At 37.5% G+C, this 18,793-nt stretch overlaps 1 protein-coding gene across 2 annotated transcripts in view; it reads right to left on the bottom strand.

Annotated features, from left to right (window-relative positions):
• The window catches only part of TM9SF3 (transmembrane 9 superfamily member 3), a 46,936-nt gene that overhangs the window by 11,139 nt on the left and 17,004 nt on the right, over positions 1-18,793 (bottom strand). For both annotated transcript variants that reach the window (XM_027667259.1, XM_027667261.1), the window contains exons 4-9: positions 18,106-18,266; positions 15,246-15,323; positions 14,168-14,299; positions 13,472-13,638; positions 10,766-10,860; positions 8,726-8,856 (exon numbers count right to left, since the gene is read on the bottom strand). In XM_027667259.1, coding sequence (XP_027523060.1) covers positions 8,726-8,856; positions 10,766-10,860; positions 13,472-13,638; positions 14,168-14,299; positions 15,246-15,323; positions 18,106-18,266 — 764 coding nt within the window. The remainder of the gene's footprint in view (positions 1-8,725; positions 8,857-10,765; positions 10,861-13,471; positions 13,639-14,167; positions 14,300-15,245; positions 15,324-18,105; positions 18,267-18,793) is intronic.

The following is an 18,793-nucleotide window of genomic DNA, read 5'->3' as shown; positions in this document are numbered from 1 at the left end:
CCCGAGGCTCTGTGTACACCCTGGTGCCTCCTGAGAAAGAAGCTGTATTCATCTTTCACTCCATCAGAATGCAAACCATGGCAGCACATTAATGCAGAACAATGGACAGGTTTAAGAGTCACACACTGACTTGCTTAAGAAGCAGTTACTCCAAGGATAAATAAAAGCTGTTCATGTATGTTATACCTACAGAAATCTACTGCAAGCAGCTGAGAAGCAAGAACTACATTAGCTCAATACAAACTCAGCATTAGGTGAATCACACAAGTTTAAGGCAACATTTGACTAAAGTCAGTGGATTATTCCTCTATTAATGACTTATATATCATTAGGTCAGAGGGGAATGGAAAACATTGCCTGGGGCTGGATGGAGCAAGCCTTCATACTTCACAGAAGGGGAACACCAAACTGGTGGTCAACAAGCAGAAGCACTTTCCAGACTGCTCTGTATATCTTTGAGGAAAGGTTATTAAAGAATTACATGATGAGCCACTAAAATATGAAGCTTCAATGGTAAATAAGGAGAAGCTAAGTAGTACTTACACTTGCAGTATAAATAATATAATAATAAAGAAGTTTTTACACAATTAATTCATATTTAGTAGCTCCCATTTATCTTCCATTACTCAAAAAAAAACACAGGTAAGCAAGCATAATGCCTTAGATAGCAAACTGAGGTTGCCCAAGAATAAATTACAGCAGAAGTATACAACTTGCTCCATTAATGGATGCAGGTTCTGCCCTTGAAAACTACTCAGTTTAAATGAATGAGCAGATGAGAATTTTCAGAGAAAAATGTCAAAAAGTATCAGAAACATCAAACAACATCATCTTGAGTGCTACCTTTATTAAAATCCTCACCAAAAATTCTCAGCTTGTTTGAAGTGCAGTGGGTAGAAGAGATGTTCAAATATTAAGGTCTGGATAGGGTTCAAGAATTTCTGATCTGAATATATTGAAATCATTTCCATTTTCAAGAAAAGTGTGCTCTGCTTCCTGTAGCAAGGCCCTCTGGTGTGTCAAATGATCCCTGCCCATGGTGCTCTGTGGTGTTCTAGCAGGTAGGTTTCATACCTAGCTGAGGCAGAAAGCTCAGACCCAGGCAGCATGAAAGGGCATCTGTACTGCTCATCCAGCCCCAACTGTCTTTTGCATCTATCAAGATGACTGTAGCTTAATTTCTTGATCTCGGAAATTTCCCCTGTCTAGGAACAGTGGTAGAAAGCGAATCCACTGCTTTACTGCATAAAGAAACCCTCTGGGAACAGCCTTGGATTCTGAGATTACCTGGAACAACACTTAGTAGTTTGTATTTGTCCATCTGGTAAAGCATGTCTATTATAGGGAATATACATAGAAAGAATATAAGCCTGGACAAGGACCCAAGCAAGGAACATCCAGGCCTAATTACTGATTAGCTGGCAAACTCCTAGATGAAAAAAGGCTATCAGTAGCATCTCATTCTAGTGACATGCACTGCAGAGCTGAATGGCTTCAAATCAGGTGGGCAAGGAGAAGACCCAACTTGATCCAGCAGGGCTTGGCTGTAGTGCTATCCAGAAAACTGACTACACAGCAGCTTTGAAATCTAAAGTGTTTATCTGCATAAAACAAGCTGAGACAGACCAAGGTTCCTTAAATAATGGCTTCAGTAAATACAGTCAAGCAGTCCCCAGTACACTTATAATTGGCATCTGTCAGAAAATCTGAGTGCTTGTGGTTTCATTATCAGATCAGTCAAAGCATAACTGATACTGATGTAGCATCTTACATTATACTAACCATCAGCTGAAAAATGAACTGATCTCAGACAGACCAGATGGCATCTTCAGTGAGACCCAGTAAGCAGCATTAGATAAAGTCACCGTTTTGTTAAACAGTGAACTGCCGTCTGTCAGTGCTACGCTATGTTCTGAGGACAGTGGAAAGCGAAGCACATTCTTTTCCTTTTTTTCATGGAGCCATTTAGGAGTATAAAGTTATCTGAGATGATTTTGCAGTGCAAAGGAAACCCAATCGAGTAAGCAAGGACAGGCCATAGCACAGACTCAGAAATGCCTTCTACTCCCACCCGCCTCTGATAAGTTGTCCAAAATGATAAAGACATGAATGTTTTGTCTTCTGAGATAAGCCCACCCTGCTGACAGCAACTTGCTGGTCTTAGTAGGTTGACCAACTGTAGTGGTTTGAACCTTGTTTTCCCCCAGAGGCTGAAAAAGTGGTAACCCCCAGGGGTGGAGACCCCTGGAAGTTTTGAAGTTCTGCCCAATTAACGCTCCTGCAGAAATGTAAACATATCACAAGCACCGGAAGAGAAGAGTTGTAGTTTGGTAGGAAGAAGAAGTAGCCATGTTGATGTAACAACCACAAGGAAAGGGGACTGGAGCCCCTCAGGGCCTCTGGCCCCCCCCCAGCCCCAGCTGGGGGCTACAGAGACAGAGCAGAAGCGGTGGCAGTGTCCAGAGACTCTGGATAAGAGCCAGGACAGATAAGAACTGAACCGGAGGAAGCAGCAGAAGAGAGAGCCCGCAGCAGAACTTCAGAGTTCTGGGGGTAGGAACTGTACCAAACCCCCCAAACTCCTTGAGACCTCCTGGAAGGAGGAAGATGATGGACTCTTACTTGAAAGAGCCTTGGAGTGCTACAGCACTTGCAGAGAGGAGCTGAGAAGCTCAAAGGCGTCCTGGGAAGCTGGACCGGGACGGAGAAGGAATGCGGGGGGGTTGACCTTGGCCCCCCTCGCTGCTGCTGCTAAGCTAGCAGCCTTGAGACAGAGCACAGAGCTCTGCAAAAGGGAATTTGAATCCCCTGAGGAAAGGGACTGCCACGAAGACCCCTGAGCTTCGTGGTATGACGTGGTGACGCGAGCTTGTCCCTGCTACGCAGTCCACGGAAGAGAAAAGACCCTCGTTTTGGAGACGACGGGCCAAGGGGGTTGGAGACCCCCTTGTGTGTATTGAACAGAGATCCAGCTACAACAATCCAGTTACTGCTGCATGCATGAGATGAGGAGAACCAGCTGCCTTAAAAGAAGCTGCTGCCCTGAGAGACTGGAAAGGATCTGTCCTTCTTTCCCTCCTGGACTTTTATTTGGAGGGGAGAAGAGATCTGATCCATTGTAAATACATATGTCATGGTAGAGATAGTTGTGATTGTGTGTATAATGTGTTATAGTATTTATTTGTACAGTAATTGTAATATATTCCCTTTCCCCCATTCTGAGTCTGGTTGTGTTTTGTCTGGAAAAACCCATCTCACATAAGTTGAGATGTGGGAGGGGGGATGGAGCTAGGGAATTGGATTTTGGGGCTATCTCAAACCATGACACCAACACAAATGGTCCTGGTTGTACACACCATGCTGAATTCAATAGCATCTTCTTTCTTGCTGTCTGAATCACAGGTAGTCTACCTGCTCAGATTGATAACTGGTGAAATTACTTTCTTCACTCTTGGCAGTAATAGTCTTTTCTGGATGCGAGATGACTGGAGATAGCTGGCTGTTTGAGCTTTTCAGCCACGTTCCTCTTAATTTCAGATCTAAGGCGAAGACAGCGCCCCCCAAAAAAAACTAAGCAGGTAGTCCCTGTTGCCACAGATGGTAAGGACAGTGATGATGCAGGTTGGGCAGTATCTAAACCTACAGAGTTTAAATCCAAACTGAAGCAAACACAGGGTACTGGGGCACACAAGTGTCTTAATGATGAAATTATGAGATTTCTGCCTACAAGATTTTTGAGAGCAAGAGTACAACAGGAAAAGCAGTCCAGGCACTTACTGGCCTTCATTTCACCATCAGAAATGGTAAGAAGAAATGAAGGCAGGATCAAGACACTCGCCTGCCCTACCCTCCTGCAGAAACCTCCCTGCAGAGGTCACCAGTAACACACTAAAAAACCCGAACCCTAATAATAGCTGTTGTGTGACAGGCAGAGATAAGAAAGTTTAGTCTTTGTGAGCCTTTAAGAGAAGTACTACTGTAACATCAGCCAAGAGAAACTCAAAGAACCACTTTAACTACCAATTCATAAAACACAAATTATGCAAAGAGGCAAATATACTACATCTACAAAGCTGTTTTTTCATAAAGTAAACAAGTACAGGTTCTCTATAACCCATATCACTCAAGACCAATTACATGGGTTTCTGTACCAAGACAGTACATTAAAAAATACTTATTCCATTTTGACTGTTGCATTTTTGTTGTACAAAATATCTCATTTATACACAAACCCCTGATTTAGTTTGCAGGTTTTAGTTGCCATAGAAAAGACTGTCAACCTCACCAAGCCTGCATTTTAACTCCTTTTTGTTTTGTTTTGATGGAGAAAGAATATTCTACTGTCCTTGACTAAATGTGCAGAACTCAGTTTTCCATATTTGAAAGGAAACATTGTCAGGAGGGATATAATTTATGTCCTAGTGCCATGTGTTTCATATTTTCTGACAACTGTAGATTAAGCTTCATTCAAAGGTGATAATTAAAATTTTTATGAGCATATCTAATATTAAACAGCTACTGGCAGGCTATGGTGCCTTGACTGCTTAATGCACAGGGAAGAAAAGCAATAAAAATTAACTGTCAAAGCAGCAGCTTGATCTTTTCTGTCAGCTACCAAAACAGCACTCTCAGTCATGAGACTCTCTCCCATATAAAGGTTACTGAATTTGTTTAGTGCAACAGTTTCCAGTATATCATCTGGCCAAAATACATATCATCTTACAGCAACAAGAAGAGAATAGAAGGCTTCAAAATAAAGTGGTATTAAATTTATTACAAGTAAGTTGTTAATCTAGGGTGCTGCTCTGGGTAATAAACTGAACTGTTGAAAACGTAGGCAGAAGCATTAAGCTGTGTCTATTTTCAGCAAAACTAAGGGTTTTTACCAAGGGTACCACAGTCACTTCCAAGCAATTTGAGGAAGCACCCTGCTGAATGTATGTAACAGGATTTTTTTCTAATTTTAGCCAGGTGTATTTCCTTATCTGGCTCAAGGAATGAAAATCTTTGGCACTACCGGGTCCTCTTTTTTTCAGTGGCAGTCAATACTCCTATCAACTCAAACCTGTCAGGGAAAACTGCAGCCTGCATTAAGCTATCTATTGGAGGAAACACTTTCTTCTTTTCAAAACAAGGTATAAAAGATGCAAACAGGGTCTCTCAATCCCAAGAGAAATTCAGCATGCTTTACCTTGTTTAATTAAATCATTAAAAATGCACACTGGAAATGTTAGTCACAAAGGAACCTACTGCTCAAACAAAACAAAACCAGTACATCTTAAACAGTTAATAGAAGCTGCACAGATTCTGCAGTCAGAATATTACATTAGTCATAGCAGGCTTAATGGAAATCTATAAATTATGTATTGCACACAGAACAACGTAAGCAGTCACAACTTATGAAATGCCCGAATTAAGACAGCCCCTTCAAATTCAGTCATGCTGTACTCAGTAGAAATTCTTCATTACTTAGTATTGCTGCACAGAACTACTACTATGCTCGTCAAACATATATGGAAAAGTCACTTTGTATGCCATTATGTAAAATTCTTCTTAAATGTTCCATGCTCCACTTTTTACACATAATTCAAACATAACAAAACAGAAAGATGATTGATTAATACATTGAAAAGACTGACAAACATCAACAGAAGGTAAGTCAAGGTGTACAACAACTTCAGAACTTGATGTTCACCAGTAACAGGATATAATAAACAAAATACATGCAAAAAATTAAATTTGGGCTCCAAAAGGATGAATAATTGAACAATACCCACTGCATTTCTATAAAGGTGAAGGGACGAGTGAAAAAAGCAGAGATTTTTATATCTCCTTTATATGCCTACGGAGTGAAAAGCTTTAAAGTAAAAAGTTTTTAAAAGCTCTCATATTTGAATAAAGTCTATCACATTCTAGACTGCATTCTGAAGGAAAGGCCAGCTGAAAGATATCCCAGGGAAGAGATTAAGCCTTTGTTCAGGTTCATGGTGTATTTCACTGCAGAAGGTCTGTCACTCTGTAGGTAAGACAGCTTGCACATATTTCCAAAAGGGCTAAGGGCAGAGTCCCAAGAGTGAAGACTGAATTCAGAAAGAAGCTCTAGATCTTCACAGGTCCTGCCACATCTTTGAGAAGATTCCAGACATCAGGAATGAGTTATACAAGCTCTGACATTCAAAACAGAGTACAAGGTCGGTGAGATGCATGAAGGTCCTGAAGAGCCCAATCAATTTGAGCATTTCAAGACAAAGTATAGAAGAGCAGATACCAGGATGCAGCAACTAGGTGTTAGCTTGGATATCTTGGCTTTGATACTACCAGTTGTCCTTGCCTAGATTCCATAGAAAAATCTATCTGGAGGGAGGAATTAAGTCACAGAGGCTCCCTAGGTTCACTGGAAGTGGCAATGCCAAATGGGCAAAGCACAGGATGACATATTCAAGAATGGCCTCAGCATCCTTTTTAGTTCAGGAACTTTTTTCAGCAACTCAGTTTGTGCTTTTTCCAGGTTTACAGTAGTCGAGAAGAGGGGACAAATCTTGTCAGTAATTTAAATCAAGGAGAGTGGTTTCAAGACATGCCAGGGTAAAGGAAGTAACTTCTGTATTGTAGTACATTTAGATGACAGAGGTTTTATTTCCCCAAGAAATGCAAGGTTGCATTATTTCATTCTGGACGCTTCTTTACATTGAAAACAAAGGTGGAAAGCTACAAAGGTATCTTATCCATAAAGCCAGAGGGCTTCCTGGGGACTTCAACCTAAAGCATAACATGGTAATTGCAAGCAATTTCTATTTCCTTCTACAAACCAGCTTGTTGATTTGAAGTCATTAGAGCGTTGCTCATTCTGATGAAGTTTCCGATTCATAACCTGCTCGCCTGCTAACTCCACTCTAGTTTTATTGCCACAGTCACAATGATTCAAACACTCTCATAAAACCTTGTGAACATTAAAATCACTGTGTATGGAGTCCTAACATTCTGGTTAAGTGACCCCTGAAGATTTATATATCCATTTGCTTTTGCTTGCACGTTCCCATGATCTCAAAATACAAATCAGTTGAACAAATTCACAAGAAAAACTTCAGCACAGGTGGAATTCCCTTCCCTCAGCATTCCTGGCCTCCAAATGGGAATACAAGTGAGAAATGGGATACCATAACAGCTTGCTCAGCAGTAAAACAGAACCTCTTCACACATATCAAAGATCAGTGCTGGAAACTTTTATGACAGTGTCATACATGGCTGCTAGTGTAAGAAAGAAAAAACAATACAGTATTGCTTTGGGGCACTGACCAACTAATACAAACATATTCAAAGATAGAATGTTAGTCTAACTTCTTGAAGAAGAAAACCAGAAAAAAAAGGTGAAGAGTTTATAAACACGTTTAGCTTTATATTATATTTAGTTTTGTAAATGTTATATGTATATAACATATAATAATATATATTATATTTGATTTTGTAACAATGAATTCAATGTAAAAAGTTGATATTTAGGCATTCATGAAAATACTGTTAATAAGGAGATGACTAGATTCAGCAACGTACATCTAATGACTCTTCCATCAGTAAAAAATTATTGAAAGTCTTTCTCTGAAACTGAGAACTGTCTGTCTTCTTATTATGAGTTATAATGCCTATCACATTCATTCATTAAAAATGTGTTCTTAAGAAATATTTTCAGTCACGTACTGAATTCAATTATATCCCAAATAATACAATCAATAAGACAGAACTTGTGATACTAAGCTTCATTTTGTGGTAGATTTAAACTAAGAAGAAATCCAAGGCCACTCAAAAATCTCTGAATGGTCTGAACAATGTAACATATCACAAAAACTGATATGCAAAGAAGAAAGCTATAAAAAATGTTACATTTCAAGATTTGCTACAGATATTGAAAAGAAAACAAGACTCCCTGTATGAAGATATTTTTATAAGTTAACAGTGGTATTGCACAAAATTAGAAAAAGCAATTTTATGATGCATATTTCAAAAAAATTTCTGCTCTAAAATAATACCCCTTGCAAGACCAAACAAATTCTGCTGAAGTGCAAATGATTATTTCCTACATTGTATTCACAGGATTATTTGAGGTTGCTTTAAAGGGCCAACACAACAAACAAAATCCTGACAAAAGACACAAGAAATAAAGACAGCCATCATGATTAAATGAAAAAGTAATCCAACCAGCATAGTTTTTCAAGTGACTGGGTAAATTTAGAGACACAAGACCATAACTGGATATTAAATAACACTACACAAAGTGAGAACATTGAGTCATTTTCGTAAAGACAGATCTCCTCAGAATGTCTTATCTCATATTGTTGCCTGATAATTTATTTTTATTTTTGTGCTTGCTTGCAATGACTTGGAAGTAGCTTTCACTTGGAATCCTTTTGTATTTCATTTTAGATTATAACCAGTTTGCATTGGCCATCCAGAAGAAAATTCAAGTTGTTAACTTCCCACGTTTTTAAAACACTAAGTTTGAACACAAAGTAGAAGTATCATTTTAAGCAGAGAGAAGATTGGTTTTGGCATCCAGCAGTTGTTACTATTGTGATTAAAATGAATTATACTTGAAGCACCTTAAACCCCTCCTACAATAAATTTCCAACTAGGAAGCTAAAGCTATGACTCATAATTGTATTTAGATTAAAAAAACCCGTAGTTTTCTGTCTCTACAGTGGTGATTAAATTCTCCAATAAAATGACTCACCATGGTTCCAAATGGTATAGCTCTTGAAGCATGATAATAGATGGCAATGAAGTTAATGAAGAAGGCAGTTCCACACACCATTGCTGGAATGAGGAAGGCTCCGATGAACATCTGCTTTATCCATCGCCTTCCTGTAAGAAGGGACATTCCAATGAGACTGGTGAGACACAGCATGTTTTGTTTAAAAATGTATTAGCAAGCTCTCCAGGATTTAGATGCTAGACTAATTCTCCCACAAAAAGGTGAAAGAAATAAATATCAACATACTACATCAACACAAGAGCCAAGAGTGAACTAACAGTTTCATCTGACTCCCGGTCACTCACAAGATGCAGCACATTAATCAATTAGTAGGCCAGGTGAACAGATAGGAAGAGCAATACAGCGTGAGAACATTGCAGCTGAAGAACAGCATATGCTGACTGAGCTGGCCAAAGGAGCTGGGGTATGAAACCTAAGTGTGTATGTAGGCTGCAGATTAGTAGAGACAGAGACAGCAGAACTGGCCCTGTGCAGAGCCTGCTCACACTCCGAGAGCACAGGAGAGCTCAGCACTGCTCCCAGGACAACTCAGCGCTACAGCTGCTTCCTGGCAGCACCTGCTCCACCTTGTCCTGACCCAAATAAACTGCTTCCACATATTCAGGATGCATTAAGGAACTGGCTATCCCTGGTACACAGCAAACTGCCACAGCATTTAGCATACAGCAGAACTGAACTCTTGACATCTTCAACAGCAGAAAAGGTAGAAAGAAAGTGATTTCGAAACCCCAAGCATCAAGGGAACAGCAACACTTGTTAGCAGTTATTACTAAGTTTAGAGCTCCCTAAGGAGCTCAAAGAAACCCTCTTGGGCAATGCCTTAAAAGTTTGCACTTTCTTTTTATGCTTTTAAATACGGTCTACAATTAAATTTAATACACCATAATATTAATATGCGGTAAATAAAAACAATCAAAATATAGTGGTTTTTTTTTTCAAGACCATCATATGTATTTTCACCATGAGCCAAGATAATCAGCATTTCATGGCTTGATATATGTTTGATCTGTAAAAAAACCAGGCAAATCTGGCTCAACTATACAGTATGGTACATTTCAGACCAGCAATCCTTATCTGCCTAGATCTGTTTTTGTACAAATTGCTAGGTTTATAAACAAGCCACATGAAAAGAAACATCTAGCCTCCAAACTCAAGAGTACAGCCAAGACTGAATACTAACAAGTATATCATGCTAAAAAGATATAAACTTTCTTTCGCAAACTTCCCGGAATTATTTTTTCTAAAGTACTCTATTATCTCGAAGATAATAGATATTGATTACTCTTTTATTGCAGCATAGGGAACGGATGAAGCTAGTGGACTGCAAGGATCTAACTGGTCATAGCTCAGAGGCACAGTGGGGAGCATTTGAAGACAGCCTGTCCATATCTGGTATGTCAATTTTATTTGGCTTCTGCTCTCTACTGATGCTCATTTTGATTTGCAAAGTATAAAGTCAAGTACATAGTGGAAAGCAGAATAACCTTCTTTAAAAGATGATATAAACAGTTTTTCCCATCCCCAATTAATGGTAATAATAGTAAATAATCTATACTCATCCTTTTCATAGCCTTACATAACCCCCTAGTACCTACAGAAGAGGACCCTGTAGGAGTCATCTGGAGAAGATGACATGAGCTGTTTAACAGTGTGTAACAGAAAAGGGAGAGGCTATTAAACTCTGGATGTCATGAGCCAAACAATTATATACAAGAGTGTAACAAGTAATTCATAAGTCACAACTGTTAACAGTTTTTCAGCTCTTATTACTTTTAAATTAACCTAAGACTTCAGTTACCTCTTTAGAAAATGGAGCCAATACTGAGTAGATAATATGAAAGTTAAATATACTCAAAATGGTTTTTTATTCATAATTTAATGGATTCCATTTGAATGACCTAACTCCATGAGGACACTTCTATATTGGCACAAATTAGAAAATAATAACTTCTCCATTTAACAATACAATGAAAATGCTGAAACATGAAAACAATTTACCTCCTTGTCTAGCATAAAGGCTTCCTCCAAAATATCCATTCACTGGCGATGTCGCAGCATAAACAAATATAGCTGTGCTAAGCATTGATCCTCTCCTACGAGAAGGGATTTTTTTGGTAAATGGCATATAAAACCAAACATGATTAGAGCAAAAAAAAAATACTGCAAGGCATGTATTTTTAGCAGAAGCAGTTATTTAATATTTTTATGTAATACAAAAATCTAACAGTGCTTAAATTGGGAAATCTGCATAAGAATGAGAACCGTTTGTATCCAAAGTTTTTGTCCAACCCTAATTCAATGTCGGAAAAAGAGTTTTGACATACTACATTCTTTTCTAACATGCATTTATTTTCACTGGAGTACAAACATCTCTGATAAAAATATTCTGACATTTGGACGTGTGTACTTTGTGTACAAATAACTATTTACATGACAAACATTAAGCCTAAGATTCAACTGCAAATAAAATGTGAAAAGGCCAGTATTAAAAAAATATACTAAGATTGTGAGTAATGTTTCTACCATCCCTCAGAAATTAACTTTTAAGACAGAAAGTGTTCATCTTGCAGAAAATTACATTTAGAAACTATAAATACTATAATGAAGTCACACATCAGCACTGAGTAGTGCAATCAGAAGAACTTAGTAATTTTTAAATTATCACCTCATTAAATGTTGGAGTACTCATTTTGGCATAATTTTTTCTGAAATTTTACAGCCAAAGGTAATAATTTTAAATCACAAAAGCCATTTCCAAATACATTTTTTAAATTCATGTCTAAGAATAGCAAGATATAAATGTTATTAATTAAAATAGAGTTGTTTCCCCACATCCCTCTGCCATTCTTCAACAGCAAATAGCAGTAGGTTTTCAGACAGCTTGCTGTACTTTCTTCAAAGTAGTTGTTCTGAGAGATTCTAGTCTACTGCCATTTTGTTTTTTTGAGGCACCACTACTGGATGCTTGCTGTACTCAAAGAAGAAATCTTTAGCACTTAGTGTTCCAAGACTGCACGACCAAAGCAAATATATCTGATGGTCACACACACTGAAGATTGCTTTACTAATATTTGCTTCTTAAAATCTTCTCCTAACTTAACACAATTTAGAAACATATGCAAAACTCCAAAGACCAGGTACAGTCTGAAGTGGCACATGTAAAACCAGGCTACCAGTAAAAAGACCAGAGTTGTTAATCTAAAATTATCTCAAAATTTCTTATTTCTGAGCTTACTCACATTTCAAATACTCTAATGAAAATGTTTCTCAAAACACAAACTAGTATTAATAAATTAATAACTGACATGACCGAATTTCACTGTGAGACTTTTAGTTGGCATCAGCTGCATGATGGCTAAGAGTTTAACAGATCTGGAGAACAGTGACAGGCAATCATTCTTGAAATTCTGGTTTACAGCCTTCTTCACTCACATCGCTATTTTCCTAAATATATAAATTGTCTGCACTTTGGTGCAGATTTGGTCAAATTGTTCCATTACATTTGACCAGAATTAAATTCACTTTGAAGGTGATAGAAAGGCCTATCACAATGAAAGACTAAGTGCACATATCTTTTTTAAAATCACTGTTCTGACACGTTCCACAATTGCCATTACTAACTTACAGCTTCCCTACAGTGCACAAACATTCTAAAATGGTTTCATTTCCTCTGAAGGGCTGACATGCTGCACAATTAGAAGTGTGTATGTACACCTATACAGAAATATAACCATGGGGCACAAGGAGGGGAATAACACCATACGAAAAATGGAAATATGCCAAGATGTTGGTAACTACAGAGTGGCTTTTTACACACACCATTAAAAGGCAGCTAAATTCAAAAACAAGAGTTCTCTCTAGTGGCACATTAGAAGTATTACAACTTGTTAAAATCAGTAGTTACAGGTGAAATTCAAGAAGAAGAGAGATTTGAAAGTTTAGTCATTGCTTAAAACAAAGCACTTGTAAGGAAATAACCAACCAGAAAAAAAACCCCCAAGCAAACCAAAACACAAACGAGTAACCCAAAAATCTCTAACAGATAAAAGGCAAAGAAGAAAACAGGTGAATTGCAAGTAGTGTGTTAAATTTAAACTTGAGTACTATTTGTTTGTTTTAAATGAATTCTCTCCAGTCAGGACCACAGCCCATCTGCTGTTGGAGGAGGTTTTACATCAACACAGGCCGAGCACTGTGTTCAAAAGAGCTTTAAAAATTACATCTCCATTCCTGAGAAGACTTGTGGATAAGATTGACTTAATGCATTGTCAGTAGCAAACAGGACTATTCACAACAGAATACACTCTTACTTCAGCCTTTACAGGACATGGTAGGGAATATAGGGTAAGAAATACAGTAATATCTTGTCTGTCTGGATGAAACCAGGGATGAAATATGTATCTTTTAACATTTATTTCCCATATCATCTACATCTGACTCTGCAGAACAACAAACTACTTTCATAAAAAGTCATGCAAAAAGTAAGCATTAAAAGAGAAAATCAAAGGAGACCAACTCATGTGATAACAGTAGGACAAAGTTTCATTACAAATTAAAAGATCACTTCTTATTATCACATCTGATCTACGGAGAATGACTAAAGACTCTCAAACACTTTTTTCAGGCCAGTTAGAACTGAATTTCTGTAATTATTTTGTTTATTTAAACATTTATATATGGAAGACATGACACAATTATACTTACTCTGTGTATAAATCTTCTATCATTGCAACAACAATGACTATAAGAGACACAGCAAAAATTTGACAGCCAGAACCAATAAGCGATGAAAATATTAGAGGATGACTGGATGGTCTAAACACATCTCCATGGACCTGCTTCCACCCATACTCATCACCTAGATCTCTGTCCTGGGAACAACAACAACAAATTTTAAGTCTAGTCATGACAATTAATGACAAACACACGAGCTAGATATAAACAAAAGGTCTGATTTATTAAAGCAACTTCAAGTGCAAGTGTGTCTTCTCTTCTGAATGCATCAAACCCAGGAGAAAAGTTTACTTTGCAGATGCTTATGGAAGACAACAAAAAATGACTACTGGAATGTATGATGCAGTAAAATCTATCAGAATCCCTCCCTGTCCCTAAATCCTCTGAAGTATTTAGGAGTATATGCAGGCTTACACTACCAAGTCAGAATGGACTTCATGTAACCTAAGGCTGGATATGAACATTAACACAGCGACTATGGAAGAATTTTGGGTTGCAACCTGGGAGCATGTTATAAAGAAAACCAGCAACACTTTCAAGACACACAAAAGGCAATTTTCTGTCCAACTGAGAAATGCCATTCAGAGCTCCTAACACAATGAATGTATGACAAGAAAACAACAAGCCTTAAAAAAAAAGTTTTTAAAGCATGAACACAGATCTTACCATATCATCCATTTCTTCCTCCTTGCTGTATCTTGCATAATCTTTTCGCAAAGTTCTCATTAATATCATAGACACTAAGCCAACCAGAAAGATCACCATCATAAAAGAATTGAAAATTGAAAACCAGTGAATCTACAAAAAGAAAACACATCCTTAAGGTTTAGAACTATAAATGTGTTTCAAATTGTTCCAGATCATTGCCTAGCAGGACAGTTTGTCAGCAGGAGCTAAGTAACAACAAACCATATTGGTAAGTAAAACTACATTTTCAGAAAGTCACTCAAAAACTGGCCTGTGAAGCACAACACATGAAGCTTTTCAGTAGCCAGTCTTGCCCATGACAAAGTTATCACAGATTAGCTAAGCAGCAGCTAATTTTGAACAACTGGCTGTGCATGCTCCCTTGGTAAACAGAAGGCAACACAATGTACTGCTGCCTTCCTAGAGAAGAAGTTTAAGTAGCAAAAGAGACGCTCACAGCCAAAAAGTCAAAGGAACTATTGCTTTGCACAGGATCAAAATGTGCAGCAGCATTATTTTTCCTCTGACAAGCATAACTTCTGGTTTTCACCAGGCTCCAAACAGAATGCAAAATCTCTACTTTCAGAAAGTTGCACAGCTCACTATATTACCCTTAAGGAGATTACAACCCCAGATTTAAACTATCACAACTGATACCACCAACTGCTTTAGTCTAATGCCTTTTGCTTTGCATTTACTTCAGAAAGAAGCATACCTAGGGCCAACTGCAGTTATTCAGCTTACACGGTTGCAGTTTCCCTGAAGCTTCATTGCTTCTCATCATGTGAATATGTCTTCTTGAACTGCCATTATATTCTGCAAGTCTGAAGCTTGCCTGCATACTTACTGAAGCACTCTAAAAGACTGGAGCCATCCTTTTTTTTAGCAACAACACCACCACTTAAAAACTAGACCTAGATCCCCGTGTTTCATTGCCCCGGAACACCAGGGACATCTGAAAAAACAAAGGTGTCATCCAAAAATTCCATGACATCTTCTGAACTAAAGTAACCATTTCAAAGGGTTATTTTGTAAGGTTTCTTAGAACAATACATACTCTGTGCTGAAAGAAGGATGGGTCAAGATATTTATCAAATCGGTCTTCGAACTTCACATCTGATTTCTTCCATTTCACCTAGAGAGAGAAAAGTTTACATTTTAAAAGCTCATTACAGTATGTTCAACTACACTCACATGCTGAAACCCAGAAGGCATATTAAAAACCACCCACTTCAGATGTTTTTTTCAGTATGAATCCAGGTTTTGGCAAAACCATCGGAATTATGTTCATAAAGACTGGTATCTACAGGTCATACACAGAATGAACATCAGCCACCTTGCCTCATGGATCTATTTTCGTATATGCTTATGTGTAAAAACAAGGAAGAATCAGTCTTGCACTGCCTCAGTTCTCACTGTGTCTGTGAGGCTAACCAAAGATGCAAACTTGTTGTCAAATACAACAAAGCTTTTTCATGATTATAGAAGGAGCCCATAAAGATACTCATACTGAAGGCACAAAACCCCAAATCCATCAAATGTTCTTATTTTTCAGTTTCGTAAAATGAATAGTTCAAAGATGATGTTTTTTCCCCACAGGAGATACTTGTAAAACCTTTGAAAAATCCTCCCAAGTTTCCTCAAGATTTCAGAACAAAGGTTAAAGAAAGAAAGCACGTTTAAATATGTTCAAGAATGACATGTTAGAAAGTACCTGATTTTTTTTTTCAGTTTGTTGGGGTTTTTTTGCTGGCAGCACGTTGCCTTTTCTCAACATTTCCATGTGCTGCACTTTATGAAGCAAAGTTTGTGGAGAACCTCGCCAGTGTTCATTGAGCAATAACAACACCGTGTGCTTCTGCTCCCCCAAAGGCAGCTGAGATCTGTGTGGCTACCATGAACTGAGACTGGTATTCAGTGAAATCACCTGCACCTAAATTCTCTGAGTACACTGCCCAAGGAAAAAGATGCAGTCTAGCAGAAGTGTGGGAAATGAGACAACATAAGAAAAAATTTAAAACAGATGCCAATTGGAAAAAAAGGGCATGAACTGAGATACAAGTCCGCTGGAAAGGAACTGGATAAAAGAGATCAAGCTGGACCCTAATAGACAGACATCAAAATTTTAAAAGCTTACAAAACTAAAAGCTGCAGCCCAAAACCTGTAAGACCACAGGATTCTGCAATCTAGACACTTCAACTGCCAATAAATAACTCTAACCAGCTGGAAAAGTATGTGTTTATGGACACACTATCACAGGGTAACAGGATATTACTGCTATCATTTACTCCACAAGTTGCATAGAGGACTCCTTTGAATTTGGAAAATTTAATTGTATTAATTAAATATATGGTGCCAATACAGTAGCACAAAGTATTTTTGAGAATTTTTGCAAGATTTATTTTATTTCTGAAACTGCATTAAAAAATTAAAACAAGCCTATCCTAAATTTTTTTTCAAAAGCATGTCAAAATTTAAAAATATCAGGATTTTCAGTGATATTGAAACAAATGCAGCACCCTTGTGCCTATCTTTTTAAAACCACATGAGAAGGAACTATCCTTTCCAACACATGTTCTCTTACTGAGTATAGAAGAATGCATATTAGATTAAATGTAGATTAAATACCCCAATCGCTCACCACTGTCCTGAGACAGACTAAGAACCTGAAGACTTGAGTACTACTCCCTTTGAGGTTTGATATGAATGTTCTTCAGTTCAAATTACAAACTTATTCAAGATTAGTAGCTCAAAACATTAATAGCTTTCAACATTCTGTTAAGCAGATACATTTCTCATGAGAGCATCTGTCACTATGAAGCAGTGCTTAGAACAAATCCACCAGAGACAATCTGTGAATTAAACAGCACACACGGGTCAGCCCAGCAATTGCCCAGTGGTGCCAACTGAACTGGATAGGCAAGTCTTGAGCTTTGTACACTAAAAAGTATTTTAAGAGAACATCTAATGTTATTTTCATTAACTGGTAGCTACTCAGTGCTGTCCAACTTAAAATTCAGAGCAAATGGACTTCACAGTGCTGGTGGAATTTGAAATAGCAAATTTCAGAATTTCTACTACTGAATTTCTACTATAGTGTAAATGTAATTCTAAAAAGCACATACAAAACCTAATTATCTGCACTTCAAGCTATACAACTTACTCAGCACAAGACCAATGTAATAGCAGCAAGAATATCCTCTGAAATAAAATCTTATGCTGACATCTGCTGCTAACACATTGTAGAAAAGCAATGCATTAAGAACTAGTTTCAGTATACAAATGTGGTGAACATGACAAGTGAATCATTACAGATTTAAGTAACATCAACTAAATAAGGAGGAAAACTAAAAAATTGTTATCTCAATCAGCAAATGTTGTTTATTCATTACCTTTTATGACAGCAATTCAATATAATAGCAGAGAGCTTCAGAAAAAAACCTTATAACCTCATTATACAAATAAGAAATTTCTACTGGAATTGCAAAAAGAAAAATAAGCTTTGATAGTAATGGCTTGCAAAGCATAAAGGCTTACAGTGGGGTTTTGCCCTAGCTCAGAATCCAGCTCAACCCTATGATGCAAATGTCAGAGTCCAAACATGAAGAAAATGTGTATCTACTTGAGGGTCCTCTACACTTCTAGTCTCCCTACCTTTTGGGACACTTTCCTTTCCCATCAAAACACTTTTCTGCAGATAACAGAAGTTTCAGCATGTTTGGAGCGCTTCATTTGTTATTAATAAATCTACCAAGGTTTTTCAGTAATTAAACAAAATATTTGAAGGAGTGAAGATGCATCCTCCTCTAATATAGCCCAATGTAGCAGTACATATTTTAAGTATAGAAGTACCTATTTCTGAGCTATTTCACCATGTAGAATTTTCTTATCACAGGTGTATCACCAAATTACTTACTGAATATGACATCTGGATTTTTGTGTTTGGTACCAATTTCACCTTTCCTTCACTGGTCAGATTGACATCTACAATTCTATTTCCATTGTAACCAATTTCAAGTTTTTTGTAAGTCCAAAGGTAATAATCTTCTCCATTTTCATCTGCTTCTCCAACAATCCCTGCATAGGAAACAAGTGTAAGCATCTATTACGGGTATGTTTTCAGATATCGTGCATTGATTTTTTAAAAATATGCATTATGAAAGTTTTGCCAGCTAAAAAAAGCAACATAACTAAAGAAGACACAGAAGACATTATGTTCTTCTTTTCCACTCTAATACCTGGAATACCATCAGTCCACAGGTCTCTCCAAGAATTCTGTAATGGCATTAAACGAAAAAACATACAGCTACAAACACTGCAGAAGATGTAACAACAGTTCCTCTACCTTTATTTGCAATTCTTACCAGATAAACAACCAGCTAAATACAGATCCAATATCCCTGAAGATAACTTAGCCAAGACTTCTATAATTTCCAATTTCCCATCTACCTCTTAACTCTTTTTTCTTCCTCTTAAAAATTTTACTTTCACTCTGTAATCCTCTTTAGCTGACTCCCCAACACATGCTTTTTGCTCTCATTTGCACACAAGTTTCCACTGCTTGCCAAGAATGTATATTTTTAAGAAATTCTTTCCTGTGAGGG

This window comes from Corapipo altera, unplaced genomic scaffold, assembly GCF_003945725.1.
Source record: "Corapipo altera isolate COAL_440 unplaced genomic scaffold, ASM394572v1 327, whole genome shotgun sequence".
Taxonomy (NCBI): domain Eukaryota; kingdom Metazoa; phylum Chordata; class Aves; order Passeriformes; family Pipridae; genus Corapipo; species Corapipo altera.
The sequence above is the reverse complement of the archived record's forward strand: the minus strand, read 5'-3'. Positions and strand labels throughout refer to the sequence as shown.